This window comes from Chelon labrosus (assembly GCF_963514085.1).
Source record: "Chelon labrosus genome assembly, chromosome: 14".
Classification (NCBI taxonomy): Eukaryota; Metazoa; Chordata; class Actinopteri; order Mugiliformes; family Mugilidae; genus Chelon; species Chelon labrosus.
This window is the reverse complement of record NC_140347.1, coordinates 17,467,031-17,492,264: the sequence shown is the minus strand read 5'-3', so window position 1 is coordinate 17,492,264 and position 25,234 is coordinate 17,467,031. Positions and strand designations below refer to the sequence as shown.

The 25,234-nt window shown below is 44.7% G+C and overlaps 3 protein-coding genes across 3 annotated transcripts in view; 2 read left to right on the top strand and 1 right to left on the bottom strand.

The window, feature by feature from the left end:
• The window catches only part of susd6 (sushi domain containing 6), a 28,301-nt gene extending 20,836 nt beyond the window's left edge, over positions 1-7,465 (top strand). The window contains exons 3-7 of the mRNA XM_084560818.1: positions 2,611-2,805; positions 3,153-3,347; positions 3,445-3,583; positions 4,281-4,759; positions 5,025-7,465. Of these exons, the coding sequence (XP_084416944.1) occupies positions 2,611-2,805; positions 3,153-3,347; positions 3,445-3,583; positions 4,281-4,759; positions 5,025-5,050 (1,034 nt within the window). The 3' untranslated portion in view covers positions 5,051-7,465. The remainder of the gene's footprint in view (positions 1-2,610; positions 2,806-3,152; positions 3,348-3,444; positions 3,584-4,280; positions 4,760-5,024) is intronic.
• Positions 7,466-8,399: 934 nt separating this feature from the next.
• srsf5b (serine and arginine rich splicing factor 5b) lies at positions 8,400-13,436 on the top strand. The gene is made up of 8 exons (XM_084560817.1): positions 8,400-8,513; positions 8,783-8,937; positions 9,580-9,650; positions 9,744-9,863; positions 10,166-10,238; positions 11,528-11,601; positions 11,706-11,813; positions 11,974-13,436. The coding sequence occupies exons 2-8, from the start codon at positions 8,812-8,814 to the stop codon at positions 12,287-12,289; spliced, it is 888 nt and encodes a 295-aa protein (XP_084416943.1). The 5' UTR covers positions 8,400-8,513; positions 8,783-8,811; the 3' UTR covers positions 12,290-13,436.
• A 118-nt stretch (positions 13,437-13,554) lies between these two features.
• On the bottom strand, positions 13,555-21,206 carry slc10a1 (solute carrier family 10 member 1; the record flags this gene model as incomplete). The annotated part of the gene is made up of 8 exons (XM_084560985.1): positions 20,921-21,206; positions 18,927-19,143; positions 18,736-18,822; positions 18,346-18,458; positions 15,466-15,670; positions 14,597-14,775; positions 14,301-14,500; positions 13,555-13,616 (listed from the first exon to the last, which is right to left on the bottom strand). Exons 2-8 carry the CDS (start codon positions 19,116-19,118, stop codon positions 13,555-13,557), a joined length of 1,038 nt encoding a protein of 345 aa, XP_084417111.1. The 5' UTR covers positions 19,119-19,143; positions 20,921-21,206.
• Between the last annotated feature and the right edge of the window lie 4,028 nt (positions 21,207-25,234).

The following is a 25,234-nucleotide window of genomic DNA, read 5'->3' as shown; positions in this document are numbered from 1 at the left end:
TGTGAAAAATTAATACTGCTCTTGATTCATAAACGCTGGCTTTAGTAGTGTCATATTTAAAAATTAAAAAACAAAAAACAAAAACACAGGTCTGGTTATCACTGGTAATGACTTTCACTCTGGTCTGAATATGTTGCTATATACACATGACATGGACCTGAGGTTGTCCTGTGGTGTCTGGCGACTAGTCAGGGGCCTTTGGGTCCTATGGGTTGAGGGGAGGGGCCTCTGTGGATCATCCCACAGATACTTGATCAGTTTGGAGTCTAGTGAATTTGGAGGCCAGGTCAACACCTTGTACTGTTTTTTATGTTTGTTTTTTTTAGTTGTTCCTAAAGCATGTTTGTGTGTGTACCTGTGTCAGGCTGCATCCTCCTGGGGATGGCTGCTGCCATCAAGGAGTGTCATTGCTATGGGGTGGGGGTGCCTGGTCTGGTCTAGGTGGGTGCTACATGTCTAAGTAACATCCACACGAATGCCAGGCCCAAAAGTTTCCCAGTACAACGTTCTCCTGTCAGCGGTCATAATGTTGTGGCTCATCGGTATATGTATTGAATAAAAACGTAATTAGTGGTAATTTAGCTTCTTGAAAGTAATAAGATTCCTCTTTTCTGTGCCTCTAAGCACAGTTAATTGAATATATATTTTGTTTTTAGACTGTTGATTAGACACAACAGCTTTTTGGGAAACTTTTTTATGCACCACTTAATCTACAGAATACTCAAGCATAATAATAATCAGAAAATTAACCAATAACAAAAGTAGAAAGAGACTTATCAAGTCCACTGCAGCATCTATAGTTTTGCAGTATAACCATAACAACCATGGCTTGTTATGTTCCAGGACGTCTTGAGCACACGCCCAATCTGTCCCCAGTACAATTAAATAACACCATTTGGTAACACACGTCTTAGCCCCGGGCGTGTCTCTGTTCGTGAGTGCTGATTTGGTTTCATTGTACGTATATGTGTTATGTACGTGTGTTAAGAGAGTGGGCGCAGGCACATTTGTGTGTGTGAGTGTTTGCATTTAATCTTGTGCTGCCAGCTTAGAGCGACATTTCTCTCAGGAGATTAGAGGATGTTAGAGGCACTGCTGTGGAAATGGTCTCTCTTTCAATATCTAAACACGCACAGAGGCAAGACAAAGTGGCTGTTTGCAGTGTCGGTGTGTTTGTTTATGTCAAGCAAGCGATAAAACTCTGCAATAGACCGTGGCTAATATGATTTTATAAATACTCAGACCAAGGATTAAATAATGAGCCATATGGTCATTAGTCTTTATGCCGTTACTAATGTTTTTGTTTTGTTTTTGTTGTTTTTTTATCAAATAAGCATTTTAATTCCATTTAAATCCAACACATATATATATAAACACATAAAAATACTAAATATTCTTCACTTATTATGACAGGATTCATTTAACTTCCTAAAGAGGGATTGTCATTGCTGTTGGAAAAATACATCCTCTCAAGCCAAACCCAAATTCTTGCGTAACTGCCTCCCAGACGAGCCAGATCAGTGGTAATAAAATTGGAACGTCTGCATCAGATTTCCACGGAACGCCTGTTCTGTATTTAGGACTCCTCTTACTGAAAGTGAAGTCAGTCTTTGGCTGATATGTCCCAGTTTATACAGGTGCTGCAGCGTTGTGGGTTCAGATCCTCGGCTCTCGCCAGACTGCAGCTCCAAATGTCTGTGTATATTAACATGAGTGTGTGGACACAGAACTGAGATGATTCACTCTCGCCGCGATGAAACGCGCGGACTCAAGCAGCGACACGGAAGAATACGGGAAGGTGGCTCAAAGCACAATTAACTTTAGGTCTTCTGTGTCATCCAGTGTTTATTGGCTGGCTCAGAGCTTGGAGTCTGTCATTAGCGCAAAGTAAATGAGCCTCGCTTTAAGATGCTGTCTCACCCCCACACAGACAGAACTAACGCTAGCGTGGGATGAGGACAGTTTAATGAGCGGGAGATAATCGAGAGAAATCAGATCTATACGAGGCTCCTCGTGACATTTTAATCCGCTGTGGCCACTTGAGGTATTCTGTGTGCTGCACAGCAGGGCTGTCTCCGGCTAACTTGTCATGTTGATACAGTGCCTCTCTCCTGCCGCTGTACGAAGCAGCCTAGTTTCAAGGAACAATACCACCGAGCTTTAATTACCAGCTCAACCTGTCGGCTTGACAAACTTTGCCTGTGAAAAGTTGTTTGACCTAGTGGCAGCTGCCTGCGGAGAAGACCGGCAGACGGTTTGTGTCAGCGTAATTAAAGATCGGCACAGTATTCCTGCAGCACCACATTCATGTAATGGTAAAATCTTATGGATGAACTATTATCTGGATTCCTTATTAGACTTTGATGGAGCCAGACGTAACACAAGCTGTTAGAGATCGCAAATACTCGTAAATGTGATATAATACAAACATGTTATTCTTGTAAGAACAAGGCCAAATATTAAGGCAAATATTTGCGTTCTCAGTTATATTTATATACTCAATAATTACTTTGTCACCACACATTGTTCCTTACAGAGAAGTTGTGTTTGTGTCCCGTTGAGTAACAGCCGGCTAATGATTATTCACCTCTCTTGTTTCTGTACCTTCAGGTTGTGCGCAGCCGCCCAGCGTGCAGCACGGCTACCTGCTGAACCAGACCGAATCCAACCGGGGCTCTTTCCCCCCCGGCGCCCTGCTCACGTATGGCTGTGAGCGCGGGTACACTGCAGATGGACCCGCCACCATCATTTGCATCAGTTCAGGAGCCTGGTCCCATCAGCCTCCACAATGCATCAAAAGCAGCGGTGAGCATCCTTAGTTTGAAGTAAATCCTTATTTGTTTGTCTGAGTAGGAAAACTAGTTGGAAATATGCATTTTTCTCAGGTACCTTTATATAGTTCTGAGGCTTAGCACACACGACTGTATCGACACTAAAGAATTACCCCAGTATAATACCACACAGTATTATAACACCCACAGAGACGTTGTCCTTGAGAGCCTGACAGGGAACACAGAGAAATGTCAGCTAAAATTTGAGCATTCACACCACAGGAGTCGAATCGGCCCACAGGTAGAAATAATACCAGGCGCGTTTTCTATACACAGGAATAACAATAAAAAAAACCTCTGCTGTCTCGGTTTCTTTTTCAGTGTGTTCACCCCCGACCGAGCCGGAGAACGGGGGCTACCGCTGTCACCCGTCTCCCTGCCACCTTCTCACCCACAAGACTGTCATCGAGTACTTCTGTGACGAGGGCTACGCTCTGAAGGGAGACTACAAGTTCCTCACCTGCGAGAACGGCGAGTGGGACGGCCCCATGCAGATTAGCTGCCGACTTACACAAGGTCTGTTAACCTCTGAGCGGACGCAGCCACGTTCATGCGGTGTAGAATCTGTGAGCCACGTAACTCACCTCCTCTCCATCTCCGTTGTGTTCCTCAGACAAGGAGCCGAGCTCCACACTGGGTATACCGGCGCTGTCTATCGTGGCGTCCACAGCTAGTTCTGTGGCACTCATCCTGCTCTTAGTGGTGCTGTTTGTTCTTGTACAGCCAAAACTCAAGTCCTTCCACCACAACAGGTAAGACGCATTGCTGCATGCTCACACGCAAATAATAGGTTGATCGTATGGAAGTTGCAGGAAGTCAGATGACATCAATATAAGATAAGATAATCCTTTAATTTAGTCCACAGTGGAGAAATTTGCCATGTTACAGCAGTAAATATGAAATAAATACAACATTTTAAACGTTATGTAATACATTTCCCCTCTGTTGTCATGAGACCCCACCTGATCCAGACCCTTCAAACTCTGTGTTGCTCTGTGTGTTTTGTTCTACAGGTGAACATGTTTGAAATAGTTTTTCCTTTACGCACCCTTTACTTCTTACATAAGACTCTTCCCACTACGTCACAAAGATTTTGCATGTCATTGCGTCCACTGACACACCTGTTGTTTTTATTATTAGGTTTTGGTTGACTCTAGTGTGACTAGTTTTGCAACATTTTTTTGAATACCTGAGAGACAAAAATATCCCGTCTCTATCTGCCTCTGACGTGGCGTTGTGATAAATCGATCGGGACGATTTGATCTGACGCTCATTGGCACTCGTACAGATAGTGTAGTGTTCTAAAGGGTTTAGTTCTGCCTGCTATCAGCGTGTATCACCTCTACTCAGTGGTTTGCTTCAGTCAACACACACATGACTCTCGACCTGAACCTAGTTTCCACCTTGCCTACATGTGTTTCACTCGTCCTTTATCTCTGCGTTCACCAGGAGGGAGCAGGGAGTCTCAGGCCAGTCCAGTTCCATCATGGTGGAGGGCGTCCAGGTGACACTGCCCTCCTACGAAGAGGCTGTGTACGGAAGCGGTGGCCCCGGCGGAGCTTCCGGCCCCCCGCCCTCTCTACCGGCTCCTCCGGCTCCCCCAGAGTCTCGAGTCCCGATCGTGCTCTCCGAGGGCCTTCCTGAAGGGGCCACAGGGGGCCATGGCTCCAGCAGAACTCGTCACCACAGAGACTTAGACTTCTGCCTCCCATCCACCTCCTCGTCCTTCCCGGCCCACCGTCATGCCGAGACGGTGCTGGTTCATCACGGCCCCTCTTCCTCCTCCTCGTCCTCCTCGTCTTCGTCGTCATGGGCTAGAGAGCACCCTGGGGGTGCATGTGCGGGCCCCCTACCTCTCCGTAGAGACTCTGAGAGCAGCGACCAGCACAGTCTGCTTTCTGTCACCTCTGCTGATGAGTTTTCTGATGGTAAGAGTCATTCCGTCGGCCAAGATAATCAATAGTTTTTAATAGAAATGTTATGTACCGTACAGTCTCAGTTACACTGGGGGGTATGTGTTTAGATTCTAAGTGAGAAGCCTGTCTAATAACCAGAAAGTGCAAATTAACACACAAATGACGTTAAATGCAGGTGTAATGGATGGCATAACTTTGTGGTGGGTTAATAGCCGCACCGACGATAACCCTGCAGCCGTTGCTCTTTTCTAAAACGACTCTTCTGTTCCTCCTGCAGATATCCCCCTGTTGAAGGAAGCATGAAGCCTGCTATCAGCATCAGCAGCAGAGCCTCTCTTTCCCCCTATCACTCGCTGCTGGCCAGGACAGACTGTGGCTGTCAACCTACTTCCCCCACCCCGACTCCTCCCCCCAGCAGCCAGCAGAGAAAAGACTAGAACAATGCCCACTTCCCCCCCCCCCCCAATCGCAACCTCTTTTGCCATTGCCACCCATGCGGAGCGAAGCCGACAACCAGTGCCGATACTGCAGTGACGGAGCGCCACGGGACCCAGCTACCCGGATCAAACTAGACAACACAAGCCGGGCAAACAAAGCGAAGCGACGTCGGCTCAAGATGAATCCTGTAGATCCTGCGCGTAAAAGTCGTGTACTATATAGGCTATGTATCACCACACACACTTGCCTCCACCCAGGTGTAGTTCTCTGTCTTTCAACATTGTGCACAGAAGGCTTTAGCGATCGAGGGATGTGCTGCGGATACAGAGAAAAAAAAAAAAGAATAACTTGTGATCTTTGCTCCTGATGCTGTGGCGCTCAGAATTGTCTTCCCGCTGTACTTGAAAAGTTCCGAGTGAGTTTTTCGCGGCCCTCTTCGTGAATGCTGCATGTATTTTTGTTTTTTTTTGTTTTGTTTGTTTGTTTTCTTTCTTCAGTTAACTGCTGTCACAGCAAGTGGCCCGCTCCCAATGAAGCATGAAGCCTCCTCTGTCTGTCTCTAGCTATCTGTGCATCCGATTCGAGCATATGGATCAGCAGGAGTGACAGCCACTTCTCTAAAAAGCAGGGCGCACCATATCACAACTATGAAGAGACCTTGCTGCTTCTTCGTTTTGTTTTTTTTTTCCCTTTTCTGTTGCCAGCTGCACCCCGTATCTGGAAGGTGCCACTTTTGTCACATGAGTGGGTTTGATTGGTGTTTTGGTTCATACATCTTACCTGTATAAAGAAAGGGAGACATGATGTTCCTTTCCTCTGAGCTGAAGAAAGTCGTTGTTGAATATGGTGATTTGGATACATGATTATGTTTAGCCTTCCTTCCCCACTGTATTTATTGTTTGGTGTGTGTGGCTCGGCGTGCTTTTCTGAATCTGTGTGTGTTTGTGTTTGTGTGTGTGTGTGTGTGTGTGTGTGTGTGTGTCAGCGAGGGAGGAGAGGACATGTCCTCATATGGTAGGCCTTGATACAGCCGTTTCCTGAGTTGCCTCTCTTCTGATCTGAGGCTCCCTTCACAACGTCCCCCGTCTTTCAGCACAAGAAAACATCCCTCCCAGCATTCAGCAAGTCACATGAACAAATCAGCATCACTCCAGGCATCTAGTCCGCTGCACAGAGTGTGTATTATTCCCCCGCTCTCGAAGCTAAACACTTATTATTTCCCGCTGGATGGCTGCAAAACACTTAAAGGAACTGGCTCGCGTCCATCTTCTCACTGAAAGCGAAGACTCTCCACTTTTGCGCATTATCGACACAAGCTGCAACTGGTTGCGGCGGAATAATAATAATAATAATAATAAAAGTTTTGTTATATAGTGCCCCGCCCCCCCCCCCCCCCCCCCCCGCCACATATACTCGGGCCACTTCTCCAAAGCCAAGTGCAGAGTTGAGAGGGAATCGTGTTATTCTGTTAGAAGTCATTCTCTGTTTTCGTTGCCACTTGTAAAAAAGTAAAAAAAAAAAAAAAAGGTTTGGCGGTTGAGCTGGTCACCGTGGAAACAGCATGGATATCGAGAATTCGCACTCAACAGCGAGCAGTTTTATTTGGCATTCGTGGTCTGTCATTGTCAACAGCTACATTAATAATGCAAACAAAATGCCTTAGACTTGTACATTTTCTTTTTTCTTTTTTTTTTTTTTTTTATCTATAATCTTAAGCCTCTGCATCGGTTGCTTCACAATATCGCAACATGTTCTGTTTTCCCAATGGCCTTACTCTGTTCTTTTTCTATTCTATGCATAAAACTGTCTTTGTGTATTTGTCAATGAGTTTACGTTTGCTGAGGACGCGACTAAACGAATGTCCATCCTCCTCTGTCCCTCCCCCAGCTTCTCCAGCCACTGTGGTGATAAAGATGATGATGATTATGATGATGACGATGATGACAACGAACCAATAAGCATTACTCCCCTGCTTCTCTTTTGCGACAAGGCATTAAAATATAATGGGGTTTAAAAAGAAAGATTTTACTTTGAAGCACTGTTGTACGGTGTTGCTTCTTCCCTGAAAAGAACAGGTTTTAAAAAAACAAAAAACAAAAAGAAAAGAAACAAGTACACATCTGGATTCTTTGTTTCAACGCTTTCAGCTTTGGTTTTTTTCCTTTTCCTCTGTACAAGGCAATGGGTGTGAAGATAGTAATTTAATATTTGTATAAAGTTTAATTTAATTTTACAGTGTGTATATAACTTTCTAATTAAAGCTTTCTTTTGAATGTGGAAGATGACGTGTCATTTATTCATGCCGTGCGTACTTTTAGGAAGATATTACTGACCCAAATTACACATATTGTTGTTTGTGACGGTGAGTGTTCGTTTGTGCGAGTCAGAACAATGTGATGAACTCTCATGGATTACCTCCTCCAGTTTAGTTTGAATGAATGTACAAGTATATACTTCCTGGAACATCAGTGTAGTGTGTGTGGACATTACGCAAGTTCCCTTGTTACCTTTTTCCATCGATACTTCTTCTGCTCAGTCAAATCAAAAGTCAATAATTAACTAATTTATACTGGAAATGCATAAATTCTGGATCAAAGTTCATCATAGCTGATTATTTTATCTTTTTATAACAGACTCCAACAGTTTCCTGGTTTGTGTCTCCTGTTAGATTACATTGCAGAACGGCTTAGCTCCTTTTAAAATATTTTAAGATAACCTCTTACATTAGTCATTATAACCTTTAGAAAAATGTTTTTTGGGGAGGTGGAGTAGTGAACTAGAAGCCCCTGTGGCGCGACCTGAGCTTTTGTCCTTAATGACATTTTTTTTCCTTAAATTACTTTTCCTTTTATACTTTAAGTAGTTTTGAAACCAGTACTTTTATACTTTTACTTGAGTAAAAACCTTGAGTTGATACTTCAACTTCTACAGAAGTCTTTTTAAACCCTAGTATCTGTACTTCTACCTGAGTAATGAATGTGAATACTTTTGACACCTCTGCCTCTTAAAATCATACACAAATACAAAATGTCATCTTTAAGTTCCCATTTGTGGAAGCGTTATTGTTACCGAGCGACACCTAGCGGCCAGAATCAGGAACTGCAGGAATCGAAACTACGGAGGGCGGGGGGTGGGTACGTCACACTCGGACGCACTTCGGCTCTTTTCGTGTTCTGCATTGTCGGGGCTCGGCAACACGTCACGTGATTGGTTGGTGGTTTCCTAGCCCCCTCCTTGAAACGGTTGAGACTCCATTTTGTTTTATTCCGGAGTTTGCGGTTACTGTCGACAGTCAGTCAAAGAAACACCACTACCACCCCCTTTGAAGGTAAGTGAACAGAAAATATGTTTTAACGTGGCGACGCAAATGCTGTGTCAGTAAAAAAAAAAAAGTGCGCTGTTTATTATGTGCAGGTATCGTAAAAATAAAAATAGCTTGTAACACGGTTTGGTTAAATTGGCTAGCTAGGCCCTGCTAGTTGAATGGCTGGCTAGCTAGCTAGCTAGCTAACAAAAAAAGACGCACGCTGCATTTGTAATCCTGGGTAGCTGAATGGGGATGGAAATAACGTTATAATGCTCTGTGTGTGTGTGTAGTTGCCCAGACGTGACCAACAAACATCAACATGAGTGGATGTCGTATTTTCATCGGCCGGCTGAGCCCCTCGGCCAGAGAGAAGGATGTGGAGAGGTTCTTCAAAGGATACGGCCGCATCCGAGACATTGACCTCAAGAGGGGCTTTGGTTTTGTGGTGAGTCACAATTCAGCGTATGTGCATTCAAATAAAAGAAAGAAATCCCTCTGCATAACTCGATTTTTCGTCCATCTCAATCAAAATAGATGTCGAGGTTCTTGTAATTCTTAGACTTAAATCTTATTCTCTGGCACACCCAGTGGCAAAATAAGCCAGTGGGATGCTGGTGGGCCATTATTAAATCAAGAGTAGAGGTGCTTTCTGCATGCTAAAGCTACCAGTATGACAATTAAATCTTGACAAAACTCACTAGGAATTGTCTGAACCGTGGATCGAGTTAACAATAATGAATTTACATCTAGTGATTCAAAATGATGTGCAGAAAACGTGCTTTTTGGAAATTTTCTGCAATGAATAATCACATTTTTATAGATGACCTTTTGCTGTGGGTGTTTGTTCACTCAGCTATTTGTGCATTGGTGATTTGATGTCCTTAAAATGTCCAAATAAATGTTCACATAATGTTGGACATAGCACCAGCAGTAGAACTGAGACCTAATCACTTCTCGTTTTGTATAAGCCATGCCAAGAAGAAAGGTTTCACTGCTGTAATGTTTGATAAAAATGCTCTCAGGTGTTTAATGATGGCAAATCATGGGGTAAACTGTGGATGTAACCTTGTTGCTGTGTTTGCTGTAGGAGTTTGATGACCCCAGAGACGCTGAAGACGCCGTGTATGAGCTCGACGGCAAAGAGCTGTGCAACGAAAGGTGGGGGGGGGCAACATCCTGTTTTAAATGTGACGTACGGTAAACCAGCCGCGTGGACGGATTCACTCACCTCCTTCGTGTCCGTCATATCAGGGTGACCATTGAGCACGCCCGCGTTCGTCTGAGGGGCGGCCGAGGCAGAGGTGGTAGCGGCGGAGGAGGCGGAGGACGTTTCTCTGATCGCTACGGCCGAGGATCCCAGAACAGTCGGAGGTGAGGCTTTCACACCGACGCGAGTGTTATATGATTTCATTCGAATGAGGAGAGGGACACGTGGGAGTTCATTTTTAACAGCTCAGTGTTACGTGGCGAAAGGCCATTAGATTGTTGCAGTTAATGTCAGTGTCTGACCCAGTTTATGGATGTATTTAATGGCTGGAAATTTTAATTAAAATGCAACACAAGCCTTGCGTTCACTGCATTCCTTTAGTCAGTTGTAACGACTATATCTATCAGATCCACAGTGACGTTATAGTTTACTACATTCATTTATTTATTCATTTCATTTTTTCCAGTCGAAACCCTCCTCCGATGCGCACTGAGAACCGCCTTATTGTGGAGAACTTGTCCTCCCGTGTCAGCTGGCAGGTCAGTACTTCCACATGTTTTTTATACACCAGCCTATTAAGACCACCAACCAACAGTCTGCCTCCAACAATATACATATACAGATGTAGAAATGCTGCTAAAAACAACATAGAGATTCTGTTTCTGAACTCAAATCATTTTGTAATATTAGTCTTTATATGTATCAATAATCTGTAATGAGTTAAGGCCAAATTGTTCTTATATGATAAATAAATAATCTGCATCACATGCAGTTTAGTATTGAGTCAAAGAGCAGTAACAACAACACTTAATTTGTTCCTGTTTTTCAAATTTTAACCAATTCTTCACCCCTTTATTTGCCAGCCTGACTGTTGTGTCATATGGAAGAGCTCGCTTATGGTGGAGTTAACCCCTTCTGGGTCCTTCTGTCTGGGTTGAGCCTGTGGTGTCAGCCAGTGTGTCCTACTCCTAGTTGATGCCTGCTGGTCATGTGAGCGCTCGCTCCACACTAGAGGCGCTGGCGGCCCCTTCGCTCGCTCGCAACGCCTGATGTGTGGTTGAGAGCGAGAGAGAGGAAACAGAGAGTTGGCAGAGAGAAAGCAGAGGAAAGAGCGAGAGTCGATGGTGATGGTGGTGGCGTATTGATCGATGGTTCGTTAATTTGAGGGGCTTCGATCGATCGATATCCCCCCTCCCTTCCCCCCTCTGGTGTTCCCGCACATCGCGAGCAAGAGAGTGAGTGAATTCCTCCCAGGTGCCCATGGATATAATCTGCTGTTATGGTGGGCTCGGAGAGCCTGCGGCCCACCCCAAAGGGTTTCGCTCTCAGGTAGTAGTTTCCTCTCTTCCACCCTGTTCACTCTCTTTACTGAGGTGGGGTGCCGAGGCAGGGGTGGTCCCGGCGCGGAGCCCTGTGCCCTTCTTGTCAGGGAAAATGGGGCTCTTAGTGCCTATCGCTGCCCAGGCAGCGCCACTGCTGTTCAGTTCATTCAGATGGTGTTCATCTCTCTGTAGTGATAACGAGCAGTGGGTCCAAGGAGCTCAAAGCTGTTCAGCAAAAGAACCAGTCAAACATTTCTACATTGACATCCACCTTTTTTTTCTAAGTTTGTTTTTTTTATTATTATTTTTTCATAAATTCCTCTTGAACTGACTTGTTGAACAGATCTTGATGTCCTTGGACTCATTCTCCTTATCTGCAGTAGCCTGTATAGTCCTCTCAGAGAATCTAACCTTCTCTCTTTTTGGATAAATCAGTCCAGTTTATGTCTGAGCCTGTGCTTGTGCCTCGAGCCTCTCCGTGCATTGACCGATGTTTACGTGTGTAGGACTTGAAAGATTTCATGAGACAAGCTGGAGAGGTGACATTTGCAGACGCACATCGACCCAAGCTCAACGAAGGGTAAGCCCATCTTCTCTGTTACCGTTAACTGGCTAAAAATACCAGTGTCTGTATTATAATGACACAGAGATTCTAATTTATGAGTTTTTTGTGTTTCTTTCCAGGGTCGTTGAGTTTGCTTCTTACAGTGATCTGAAAAACGCACTTGAGAAACTGTCTGGAAAGGAAATCAATGGCAGGAAAATCAAGCTCATTGAAGCAGCTAAGAAGAGGTGAGTTGTCTGCTGGAAACTTAATACAGCATCAGTACATTTAAAAACATGAACGTTTTTATTCTCTTCTGAATTAACTTTGCTTGCTATCTGAAGATTTATTTTTATCCCTGCTGCTAACTGATGTTTATACCCGTTGTCTTAATTCTTCCTCCCCCAGGTCGAGAAGTCGTTCACGGTCCGAGAGCTCCTCTCGGTCGCGTTCCCGTTCCCGTGGTCGTTCTCCATCCCGCTCCCCCAGACGCTCCCGCAGCCCGGCCAAGGCCCACAACCGTTCCCGCTCTCGCAGCGGCTCCCCCGGCGGTGGAAACTCGTCCCCTAACCCCAAATCAAAGGATACCGCCAAGCGCTCCTCCAAGATGAGTAAGTCCGCCACTCCACCTTCCCCTCCGCCTGCCCAGAGAGCCTCCATGTCCCGTTCTCGCTCCCGTTCACGCTCCCGCTCCCGTTCTCCTTCGACTGACAGTCAGCGCTAAAAGAAGCTGTTTACGTTTTTTGTTTTTGTTTTTTTTGGGGGGGGGGGGAGTCGACTTGTTTCACCATCAGTAGGAAGCTTTTTGGGAGTTGGCGCACTGGAGCTCTCATGACCTCTTCTCAAAACCAAGACGAGAGTTTTCTTTGAGTAAATTAGTTATTTCCTGTCCCTCAGTTTTCCACATTTACACGTTGTTATTAAGTTGGATATATTTCATAAGGGGACATCCAAATTAAATCCACAGATCACACTTTACATTTCCCACTGGACAACACAGTGCTGTTGTTATTATCATCCCCCCCCTTATTTACTCAGTCTGAACCCATAAGTATGTTACCTCTTGTTGACTCTATGTCTCAGTGAATGAGTTCATCCAGCTACTCCGGCGTCTTTATCACTGTTACTGGGCCTGTAAATGAATCTCTAGGCTTTGAAAGACTTTTGAGTTCCCAATCCTGTATTTCCAAACAGTATTAGGATGCTTTTGATAAGTCGCGTGACCACTTTCTTTGTAAAACTTTAGCTCGTCAGTGAAACAAAAAAAAAAAAACTTTGAATTTTTGTCTGTGTCGCTCACGTTTTTTCCAAAGCCCCTCAACCTCTGGCCCCATATTTTAGAACCTACTGTACAAAGTGGCACAGCTATAACTCTGGATGCTTGCATGTGCTTTTGTTCGAAGAAAAACGATTAAACATATTTGTACTTGATGCTCAAATACAAACCTCCATGTCAGCTGACGGCTGGAAGAGCGGCTGTACGGTTAAATTAATTTCTACAAGAGAAGGAATGAAGAAGTCAACACTTTAATTTTTGCAGTGGTGTTGCTTAAAGAATGCGGTTACTTCTAGCATTATAATGTTTTTTTTATTATTATTTTTGTTTTTGTTTTCTTTTTGTATGATTTAGGGGTTTGTGTACAGATTGCATTTAAATGTAATTCCGAGAATACTTGTTGGTACTGTGACCGATGTTGATGAACGTGTAGGCAGGGGTTTGGAAAAACACATTTTTGTACATGAGGATTTTATTTTCAGTGATTAAAAAAAAAGGAGAAAAAAAAACACTCAGTGGATGTTTGTATGATGTAGGAAGACAATAGACTTAACCAATAAATCCATTTTAAATAAAAAAAGAACGAATTTTGTCTTTGTAATGAAATAAATGTGCGTGGAGAAATGACTAAATACGTGCCCTGCAGTAACGCTCCTGCTCTGTTTGAATCAAGTAGCTCAGAAGAAGAAGTAATATGGTTGGAGGTCCGTGTGTCATACGGTGTCTGTAGAGGTATCTTTGAGCTTGTCTTCAGTGGAGGCTGGACGGTAAGTCTCTGCAGGTGAGACAGACAGGTGCGTTACAAATGCAAACAATAAAAGCTGCTTAACTTGGAGAAATACTGGACTTTTAAAGCATTTACCACTGAACCATGTAGCTTCCTGCTGGAGTCAAACTAAAGATGCTTTTTTAACTACTAATATTTAGTTCATTCATCTTCTGTAACCGCTTATTCCTGTTAAGGGTCGCGGGGTCTGCTGGAGCCTGTCCCAGCTGTTATCGGGCGAGAGGCGGGGTACACCCTGGACAGGTCTCCAGTCTATCGCAGGGCTAACACAGAGAGACAGACATTCACACTCGCATTCTATTTAGTTTTTCTGACGCTCTCTAAATAAACAAAGGCTGTGTGGGAGTTTATTTGTGCTGTTGCTCAACGATCAGACGTTCAAGGTGAAGCTGTTGTTGGTGCTTTTTTTCCTACCACAAGAAGTCAATCATCCATTTTGTGTTATCTGTAATAACTCCTAATGTGTCATATTATTACAATTATTTCCCAGGAGCAGGTGAAAGTTCTTTCAGACCAGCTATCCAAAACCAGGATATTATTCAATCAGTTCAATCAATCATTTAAGTTTTATGCTCATCATTTAAAAGTTCCAAGTTGAACTCTGAACCTCTCGAGATCAAAACGAGATCCTGTAACACACTTAAGTTAATGTTTGCCAGTTGCGGCTCTCACCTTTCTCTTTCCTCGTGAACCTTTTGTAACACCTGAACAAAACGATGAGCACCACCCCCTCCACCAGCTGCAAGGCCGCGTACACCATGGGGAACAGAAACAGAGACCCGATCACTGCCGGGGGGAAGGCCACCTTCAGTATGGTGGCGCACAGCTGGGTGTTCTGGCAGCCCGTCTCCATGGCAACCGTCCTCCGCTCTCTGAGGGTGGCAGCGGCGGGTGAGGGAGGTTGGAGGCGGACTTCGTGAATCGTGACGTTGTGAGTGTGCTGCATGGATATGCAGTGACTGACTTACCGCTGGCTGAGCCTGAAGACGGAGGAGATGACGTAGCCGAAGGCGTAGCCGATGATGGGCATGAGGGTGGCGATGGCCATGAGGGGAGGAGCCACCACGGTCAGGACGGAGCCTTCCGTCCCAACGACCACGATGATCCCGATCACCAGGACGGATAGCATCATTATGGTGAGGCCTACCTGAGAGCAGCACGACGGGACACAAAACGCACTATTATGAAGCTATGCACCGATCAGCCGTAACATTATGCCTACACAAATGAGCACATTGGAGAATTATCCTTAACATTTATAGGTGGGAGTGGATAACTGTTAGCAATGAACACTTATAGAGCACGTTAGAGAGGAAAGGCCCCCAACAGCCTAGGCCTATAGCAGCATAACTAAGGAATAGGTAAGGGTCACCAAACCCAGCCCCGAATAGAAGCTTTAGCAGGAAGGAATCTAAAAGTAGAAAGGGTGTCTGCATCCACAAGACAAACTGGGAGCTAGTTCCAGAGTAGAGGCCTCCTGGTCTACTTTTAGAAACCTCTAGGAACCAGAAGTAACCCTGATATAGAGCTCAGATGATGATGAAAGGCTACCCTACGCCTACGGTTTATCACTTTGCCTACAGTACAGTATTTAACTTCCAATAAACCCTCCCAAGCATTGTTGTGTATTAATCTGCAGCTAAAAATAGTCCCTAAAAATGCAGCACTCACTCCATCCTGAGTAATGTTTGCTTACATAAAAGCTAAAGCCGACTTTTTGAGGTGTGGGGGGGAAGTACAGGTGTTTTAATAATGGCTGCATTCCATTGATGGGAGATGCGGCTTCCTGTAACGCTCAACGGAGCCAAGGCATCGTCTCACACGGGAACCCTCTAACCTTCGTGATGATCTTGGCGTACTGCGGCCTGAAGTAGTTGACGAGGATGCCGACGCCGCAGGGCACCAGGATCATGACCAGCGACACGATGATGTCGACGTAAGGCACGGCGCTCTGCAGGTTGGAGAAGCCCTGGCAGTAGAGGAAGAGCAGCAGGGGCATCATGCCCAGAGCCAGCAGCGTGGAGCAGGAAGTCATCACAATGCTGACGGGATGAAAGCAAAACCCACTTACACAGAATTTCACTCACTCGGTTACCTCAGCTGGTTGCAATTTATTCGTTTTCCATAGAAAAAGGGGGGGGGGGGGTGTTTAGTCTCCCCAAGTAGTTAATGCTCCAGATTGCTCTCATTTTGACTTGTAGCCCTGCAGTGCTCGAAAGTGAATCAACTACAAGATTTATTCCAGGAAAGAAGAGTTAACCAAAGAAGTCTTTCTGGAAGCAAGTGGCCATCTTTCAGCATTTAGAGCTCCCAAAGGATAAACTAGTGTTATTAGGTCATGAGAGCTCTCCATAATTAATCTGAGGATGTGCTTTATTTATGTGCAGATGTTACAAGATGTGCTTTTAACATCTGTCCAACACATTGTTGCTGTGAGATGTGATGAGAATCGAAGCCTCTAGATGCCACCAGCGAGGCTCTAAACCACAGACTGTATATAAATGTGGACAATGCATCTCCACTTCTTTGCACTGGCCAAACTGACGCTATTTTCCCGAGGACACGGGCGGCGCCGTCTTGTGAGTTTGGAGCCAGAGTCTGAGCAGTGCCGTCCAAGAGTGGAGCCACGCGGAGCCTCGTTATCAATGACCATGGCCACACTTCCTCCAGACTCACTCCCGTTTTCACGTATTTAATACTGAACTCTACCTCCACCAGTTACAAAGAAATATTGTATTATACACTTTACACTATACATTTATTTATTTTAATTTTTCCACCTCCCATGGTCCTCCAGGACCACTTAATGGAGCCGTTGGCATGGCAACTTGTAGTCATCATGATGTCACATCCTGTTTCTACAGCGTCAAATAATTAACCAGAACAAATCAGAAAAACTGACAACTGAGTATGCATCTGAATTATATTAACTACCTAAAATGACTGAAACCATAATTGAAAAAAAAAAAAAATAAAAAAAATATTTGAGGTGTGTTTCATTTTGGCCCAAGTCCCATCCACTAACATGGGGAGGGTGAAGCTTATGACCTATACTGCAGCCAGACACCAGGGGGAGCTCTACTTGCTTTGGTTTCACTTTAGAGGAGCTGTTCAGTCCTCCATCTTTAAATACAGTCTGTGCTTTAGACGCATGGGACGACCTTCCTGCCTGATAATTATTACAAGGTTTATGGCCTTCATGCTGTTCTTATATAGCGTCAGGAGTTAAAGAACATGCTGCAGACATTTATTCTTACTTTACCTTACTATACTATACTTTAATTGTGTTATAATTCCTTTTTATTTAGAAAACATCGGTTGTGGTGTTTTTTTCTTTACTTTTTTTTCCCCCCAAAGACACAAAACTCAATTAATCAGTTGTATCACCTTCAGGCTATCCCGTGCTTCACACCTGCATGTCAGATAAGACCCTCAGACCTCAGACAGAGCTGGAATGTCTTCAGTAACGCCATAATGTACGCACCTTTACGATAGAGGTTAAAGGCCAAGCAGCTGAAAGGTGAGGGGTTTGGTTTCTCCATATTACTGCTACACTCATAGTTTTGTGATCGCTAATAATATAGCAATGGACACGTCTGATGGCAGCCGCATACCGCAGCAAACGTCCTCTAATATTAGAAGACGGTATATGAAGAAGACGAGTGTCAGAACAGGGGGCTGAACTCTTAAAGGAACAATTCATTAAACTACATGTTTTCTTTCTCTTATTAAACCCTTGCAGATGGTTCCTGTTTTGAGTGTTTTTCTATGGAAGCGGTTCAGTTCTCTGGAAGTTTTGAGTCTTGTTAAATGTTAATTGAACGCATCATCATGTTAAACATGTGCTCATTTTTTTCATTCGCAGAGCAGAAATCAGAACATTATTTAAGCTCAAACTTCTTGTTTGGTGTTGTCGTGTTGCATACAGTAGTTTAAGTCAAAGGTTTTTAGTGGAGGGATTATGCTTATGGCTTTGTTTTTTTTGTTTTTATCACTCCATAAATCAGAATAGGCTGTCAATAGCCAGAAAATGAATCCATAAAACGTTACATAATTCAGGCTATGAATGACGTATGAGCAAATCCCTCAGTAAAAACTGTCCAAAGAGAGGAATAAAACTCATTAACTTGAGTGGAGAGAAGATTTCTGGCTCAGAGTATGAAGAGAAATGGCTCATTTTAAGAAAACACCCTTAAAGATATTAGGATTCTCCTGGAAAACCATTTAATTTTTTTTAATATAACTAATACATATCATTGTGACACTCTGTTGACTACTGAAGACAAGTATTTGGTTTGTATTGCAAGTTTTCAGAAATCTTTTCTTCAAATGAGGGATTATTTAATAAAATTAGCACGAATTTGCATAAAGTTCCAACAGACGAGAAGCAAAGCAGTCCACAAACCTGCCTGACTGACTAAGCTGCATCACTCTGCAGAGAAACCGCCAATTATCAGTGCTTCGTTGATCAGTAAAAGCTGATGAAATCATGTTTGAACAGGATTTAAACCAGACTTTGACTCCTTCACTCAAGCAGAGTGCACAGTCAGGACGTCCTGTACCCTGATGTGGATTCAAACTGACTCTTCAGATTTTATTTATTTATTTATTTTTTGCATGCTAACATTAGGGCTCCTCAAAAGTGCCAAGAGTGCAATCTGCTTGCAAAGCGCTGCAAAAGCTCCAGCGCCAGCGTCAGCTTTTAAATTTTGCGCACCTGAGGTTCATGTCTCCCTGCAGCGCCAGAGCCATGATGTTGGAGAGAGTTCCTCCGGGACAGCAGCCGCAGATCAGGACCGTCACGGCCGTCATTTCGGACAGCTGGAACGCCTGCAACACGACGGGATAACAACCCCACAGCTGATGTTACACTACGAATACAGTGCGTGCTGTCATATGCAGGTCCTTTAATGCAGCTGCAATTATGTGAGCAGTGATGTGAATCATGTTTTTGCACTGATAGAAATCAGAGAAAGTGGCACATTTTCATATTTTTTTCTATTACATACTCAGGTAAAAATTTTCTGACTCAAAATTACACAAATCAATAGACCTTTTACAGTCACTGTGTGCTTATGATCTTCTAAAACTTTATAATATTACCAACCTTGGCCAAGCAAAAGGCCGTGAGAGGCATGATGCCATACTGGGCCAGAACTGCGATGGCCACCCCTTTAGGTTTAACTATGTGAGCCTGGGAAGAGAACAAGTCTTGATACAGCATCAATCCCGTTTATGTCTTCCACAAACAAACACAATGAACCTTGAGGAGGTGGATCCGTGCGCTGCTGAGGTCACCTTGATCTTGGACACCTCCATCGTGCATCCCAGGGAAACCATGACGATGAACAGGGTGACCAGTAAAATGATGCTGATGGCTTTGTCCACCGGCGGAAACGCGGCGGGCGCGTCAAAGGTGGCGTTACCGGCCGTCGCGTTGAGCGAGAAGCTGCCGTTCTGCCACGAATCTGGATCAGGGATCAGATCCATGGTGCCTCCGACTGAGCAGCTGTGTCTGAGAAACACACAACAACGAGAGAGGCAGAGAGGGGCTGATGGAAGAGAACAGAGCCAGGAGGTAGAGCCAGAAGAAAAAACACTGCGGTCATTTCTTCAGTCTTGTGCAACACCTCAGCTGCTCCTTGAGATCGTACTAACAAACAGTCAGAGCATTTCTTTTGGCAGATACCCCTTGACCCTTGACAGAGGATTGCCCAAGCAGCACACAGATAAGACTGTTTTCAGCTGTTGGTGCTATTTAGGCATATTAAACTCCATGTAGAGAAGCAGTTTTTGTCCTCAACGCGAACAGATACTGTCCTCTAAGGCAATGGAAGACGTGGGAATAGAAGGGTCTTCTCAGCGTCTTATTACCCTCATCACACTGGACACCACAGGACGTCACAGGAGGTCATTCCTGCCTGCGGCCATCAAACATATATATAACAACTCCCCCCTACTGAGCGATGGTCACTCGGTTAACGCTTCAGACTCTGCTACAGTTTGATGGAGCCATCCTCTCAGAGCTTTGTGCAGTATTTTGGTTTTATGCATCTTGCATTCTTTACTTTAATTTAATTTTTCCATCTCCTTGCAACTGTCACTTTACGGGAGCAACGGCAATAAAACAATTTCCTTCAAGGATTAAAAAAGGAACACAGGGTTAGGGTTAGCACACATTCTGATTCCAATTACGGTTCGTCCTTGTTTTCACAATTTCTGCAGGGAGGTTGCAGGAGGGTTTGCCGTTGTGCAGACCTCCGCACAGGATCATTGATTAGAGTTCATAGTACACGTTATATGGTCCCGAGAACCTCTAACCCAGTTCCACATGTGTTGTATAAAGCCTCAGAGGAGACGCCTGTGTCCGCAAATCAGTCGAAAATGAGGGAAATTAATAGAATGCGGTCGCCTTACGCTGACAAAACAGACATTAATCCAAACGTATCTGCTAATTTCAAGATTTTAAGAGTGATCTGAAGTGGACTGGGCACTGATCACACTAAATAAAGCTGCTGCAGCGCATACATGCCTCATCCGCATGCTGTCGTTGTGTGTTTAAGGCTCTTACATGGACACATTCTGCACTCTAAACTGTGCATTTGCTTCCCGGCGTGATAAATACGAGCTGATGCCACTCTGACAGCTTGACGTCCGGCTAAAAATGAGCAACCAGAACACGAGCAAGTACATTTTAGAAGCAATCGTAATTTAATTTAAGGCATTTAAGCTAGAAACTGTGATTGTAATAACCCATGTCTGCATGCATTTCCAATTAAACGAAATAAAAGTCATTTGCCTAACTACACGCTGCCTGTTTTTAGGATTTTAAGACACTCACTGTGAATCCTTCTGCTGGATATCTAACCGAACAACCGCATTTCTCTCACAAATCTGGCAGAATCCGAACACGACTGAGGTGAGACAACTAAACAGACGCCCCTTTGTGCCCCCACCTCCATAGCTGACAACCACATCCTCCCTCCTGGCATGTTCGCATGCTGCGTGCAGGCAAATTGCTTTCACAGGATCTCGCATGTCTGTTTATCTCTCGGTGAAAAGGTGCACGAAGGAAACGAGCGTGCAAACAGAGCTGCTCCGTGAAAAGTGTGGAGCTGTCACAGAGTGACTCCTCTGCCGGGCTGAAGGCGAGAATTGAACACCTTTTTCCTGAGAGGTCAGCAGAGACATGCACAGTGAATCCCCCCCAGAAACAAATCCCAGCTTTTAGTTGAAACCTGCCTGATGTGTCTGCAGCAGTTTTTCTTTTCTTTCCATGCTTGGTTTATTACCTGTTGAGCCAGAGGTTTCCTTCAACACGGCTTCTCCTGTCTTTGGAACAGAATCTAATCCTTGTTTGTAGTCTCTCCTCTCTTTTTTTCCCAGTCAGAAGCAGCACACAAATAAAAGTCTACAGAAGTGCAGAAGTGCCACCTAGTGCACAGCAGACTCCTGCGCCTCCAGAAGAGAAACATCTGCGACATGAGCTTCCCAGGTCGGACTTCAAAAAACAGACAGAACGAACTCTAATCCCGCAGAGAACGTGTCTTTTGCTTGTCACCTAATACATGTTGGACGCTGTCCTGGAGCTGAGGTTGACCGTGCGTTGTGTCTGGGAGAGAAAACATCTGTGAGAGATCTTGCAGCTGTGGATGATGGCCAAGAAAAAGGAAAAAAAAGACTCAGATATAGAGATATTCACCCTCTAGAGGCTGCAAATGTTTTTTTTTTTCACTCTACAAACCATGAGAGCATTGATTACGCAAACAGAGACAGAAACCTAATAGAAACAGTAGAAATACTCATTTTTCATGCATGTGCTTCTTTTTGTATGAGTGCAACAGAAAAACAAAGCTGAAACAAATGGACAAGAGATACTTACACCAATCAGACATAAAATTATGACCGCCTTCCTAATATTGTGCAAGTCTCCATTGTGCCTCCAAAACAGTCGTGTCTCATCAGAGAATGGACATGGGCCTTCTGAGGGTGTCCTGTGGTGTCTGGAAACAGAATGTTGTTAGTGGAGTATGTTTGTGAAGGTTCTCAGTCATCCAGGTCATGGTATATCCAACAAAGGTTCAAAAAAGGCAACTGGAATTGTAGAGTTTTTTGAGAAGACGTTTCACCACTCATCTGAGTAGCTTCTTCAGTTCTAGGGGACTGGTTTAAATAGGAACTCCTCCTGAAAAAACTTGCTTGTTATGCTAATAACCAGAAACTGGTGCAGCTAATTTCCATTAACGACTTTAGTAAACAGTACTAAACAGAGGAGGTGGACTAAGATATAATCTGCCATCCATTTACAATACAGTTTTAACTTCTGTCCCCAAGAAGTTTCAATCTCATTCACACCTGGACACTGGAGCCTCTGACGGACAAGGGTCGTTAGAGCACCATTCATAGGGAAGAGGAGGGGGACAAAAACAGCCCCCCCTCAACAGGTAAGTACCAACCGTTAATGGAAATTAGCTGCACCAGTTTCTGGTTATTAGCATAACAAGCAAGTTTTTTCAGGAGGAGTTCCTATTTAAACCTCAGACTTCCCACCAGTCTCCTAGAACTGAAGAAGCTACTCGGATGAGTGGTGAAACGTCTTCTCAAAAAACTCTACAATTCCAGTTGCCCTTTTTGAAACTTTGTTGGATATATGTTGTTAGTGGAGGCCTTTGGGTGCTGTCGGTTGAGGGGAGGGTCCTCTGTGGATCATCCAACAGATACTTGATCAGTTGGGGATCTAGTGAATTTGGAGGTCAGGTCAACACCTTGGGTCAACACCTTGGAGGCCAGGTCAATACTTTGTCCTGTTCTTCACGTTTTTGAGTTGTTCCTAAACTGTTTTTTTTTTGTGTACCTGTGTCAGGCTGCATCCTGCTGGGGATGGCTGCTGCCATCAAGGAGTGTCATTGCTATGGGGTGGGGGTGCCTGGTCTGGTCTAGGTGGGTGCTACATGTCTAAGTAAGATCCACATGAATGCCAGGTCCAAAAGTTTCCCAGCAGAACATTGAACTGTCACAAGATGGTCAATGTGATTCACTTCTCCAAAAGTCATTTATTTGCTCAAGATCATTTGGATCAACTGAAAGGTCCTCCTCTTTTAGACAAGAAGCTATAAACCCAAACCAGTCCTAATGTCAAGAGGAGACCGTTAAAAGCGTTTGAGTCCGTTTGAGTTAGGAGTCCACAGTCTGGCTTTACTGCTGAGTGAACTTTTGATGTTATCAACGCGCTCCTTGGCGACAGCCCTCTGGCTTGCCAGCAGATTAGCCTCCGCCAAGTACAAACCCCGCACACCATCACAAATTACGCACGGCTCGCAGATTGTTACTCTGGTAGCCGATGCCAAGGTGGCTTTCGTGATTTCGCTTTGGTGACTCTGCTGTGACTTACAAGGCTGCAAAACCCTCAGCGGTGGGGGAGGGCGGATGAAAGAGGAAACACCTCGGGAAAGTAGGCCTTCATTTGGATCTGGAGAATGCGTTATGATAAAGGAGAGGTAAAGGTCTTGAAGGCCGTGAACAAAAGTAAGGCTTTACTGTTCTTACTGCCACGATACCCAATAAACAATGGGCCAAGCCCTGGTCACGTCCCACTGAGTCAGCTTTTACGTCTGCATGAGTAAGACGTCATTTGCAAGGGAGCAGAGAAGTCAAAACAAAGTGACACAGATAAGATGCAGAAACATTTGACTTCTGATAAGTGGTGGTAGTAACTTGACCAACTGAGAGCATTTAAGAGGCAGCCTTGAAGGTGGACCGGGTGATTGACATCGCCGTCGCCACCATTTCCCGTAAATCTGCTGAAGGGATCTGTAGTTGAAATACAGCACAGACTGCATTCTGGTTGATCACAGTGAGTCATTAAGAGGGCTGAGAGGTAAATATGCAAACCCGGCTGCAAAAACTGGAATAAAGACGAGTTGGAGCGGACAAGCCCTGCCCTATGATACTAAGAAGACACGACTGGAAAAACATATACACTGATCAGCCACAACATTATGACCACCAACAGGAGAAGTGAACAACATTGACCATCTTGTGACAGTTCAATGTTCTGCTGGGAAACTTTTGTTCCTGGCATTCATTTGGATGTTACTTAGACATGTAGCAACCACCTAGACCGGAGCAGGCACCCCAACCCCATAGCAATGACACTCCTTGATGGCAGCAGCCATCCCCAGCATGATGTAACTAAAAAAAAAAAAACATGAAGAACAGCACAAGGTGTTGACCTGGCCTCCAAATTCACTAGATCTCAAACTGATCAAGTATCTGTGGGATGATCCACAGAGGCCCCTCCCCTCAACCCATGCTCAGACTGCTGAAGGATTTAAGGCTGGTTCTTCTAATAGGAAGGTGTCAGGACGCTCACAGGATCACAGTTCGTTTAGAGCCGGGCTGTGGGGCGCAGACCAACGGCAAGTTCAGGGTGTCGACTTGACATCCAAATTCCAGCGCAGTCGAGCATCTTCGGGACGTGCCGGACGAAGAAGGGCGTGGAGGCTCACACACCTCAGCTTTAGAGGACTTAACGCATCTGCTGAGACACCTTCAGAGGTCTAGAGGAGGCCATGCCTCAAAGGGCTAAGGCACGGGGACCTACAAGATATCAGGTCATGATATTATGGTTGATTGATGTATAGTGTATCAGTCAGAGGAATCAAATCAGTAGTTTTACTTTAACACTTCAGCTACACTTTGATGTATGTATGTATGTGCTTTTACTGAAATAGGTTGGAGTATTTTAGATTGATGTGTTGGTATTTTTACTAACAAATAAGAGTAAATAAGAATTTCTCGAAGACCACTCCTCCAAGGCACTTTACAGGAAACCGCTCAACCTTAACCTCGTGGTATGACAGCGCTCCCCCTTCCTCCTTTTCATAAGTCGTGCACCGACAACAATGCCAAAACTACAAAAAAACAACAACACACATCTCTCTAATGGTGACCGCACACTCTGGCCCTTCCAGTACAGTCTGCAGTATGTTGCAAGGGGACAAAAGGAGGGCATTTTAATGGTTTAGCAGGCCGGTCCTGTAAGGACAAATAGGGGGAGGGGAGGAAGGACTCTGCCTGGGCTGATCAGCCTCTCCAGCTATAATTACAGCCCGGCGCTTCACATGCCTGGATTTTTACTAGTTTTCCCCTCTTCAGTCCGAGCCACAGCTAATCAAGGTCCGCTGGCGGCGACCTCCTCCCTGCGGCCTGAAACGCGTGAGCCGAAACAGTTCTTCATAACTCTGGAGGGGGAAACGGCATCAAGGGTGTGGCATGATCGAAGGGAAAACGTTTTTGCCTTCTGCGAGGCCTCCCTCATCATCATATTTTTCTGTAACATTACCCCTCGAGGCCGTTTAGTTGCGGCGCGCAAATTCAGCTGGAAGGTTTCGCCGATGAAGACGGAGAGGCCTCGCTGCGGCCGATGCATTATTAAAGCCTGGCCCTTGTTGGGTTGCCATCTTTCAAATAGGCTCTACTGTAAAGGAGCGTGTCGTTTTCCGCATGACCCTGTTTGGCTTTCACGCTGCAGGACATATAGGAATAAAATAGCGGACGGTGGGGCAGAAATTGGAAACACGGGGTAAGAAAGAAAAAGCTTGATG

Bases quoted from the DNA above. Each gene is read 5' to 3' on its own strand.
- srsf5b (XM_084560817.1), top strand. From the start codon at position 8,812: ATGAGTGGATGTCGTATTTTCATCGGCCGGCTGAGCCCCTCGGCCAGA. The intron at 8,938-9,579 runs GTGAGTCACAAT...TGTTTGCTGTAG, and splicing joins AGAGGGGCTTTGGTTTTGTG to GAGTTTGATGACCCCAGAGA. The intron at 11,814-11,973 runs GTGAGTTGTCTG...TTCCTCCCCCAG, and splicing joins ATTGAAGCAGCTAAGAAGAG to GTCGAGAAGTCGTTCACGGT.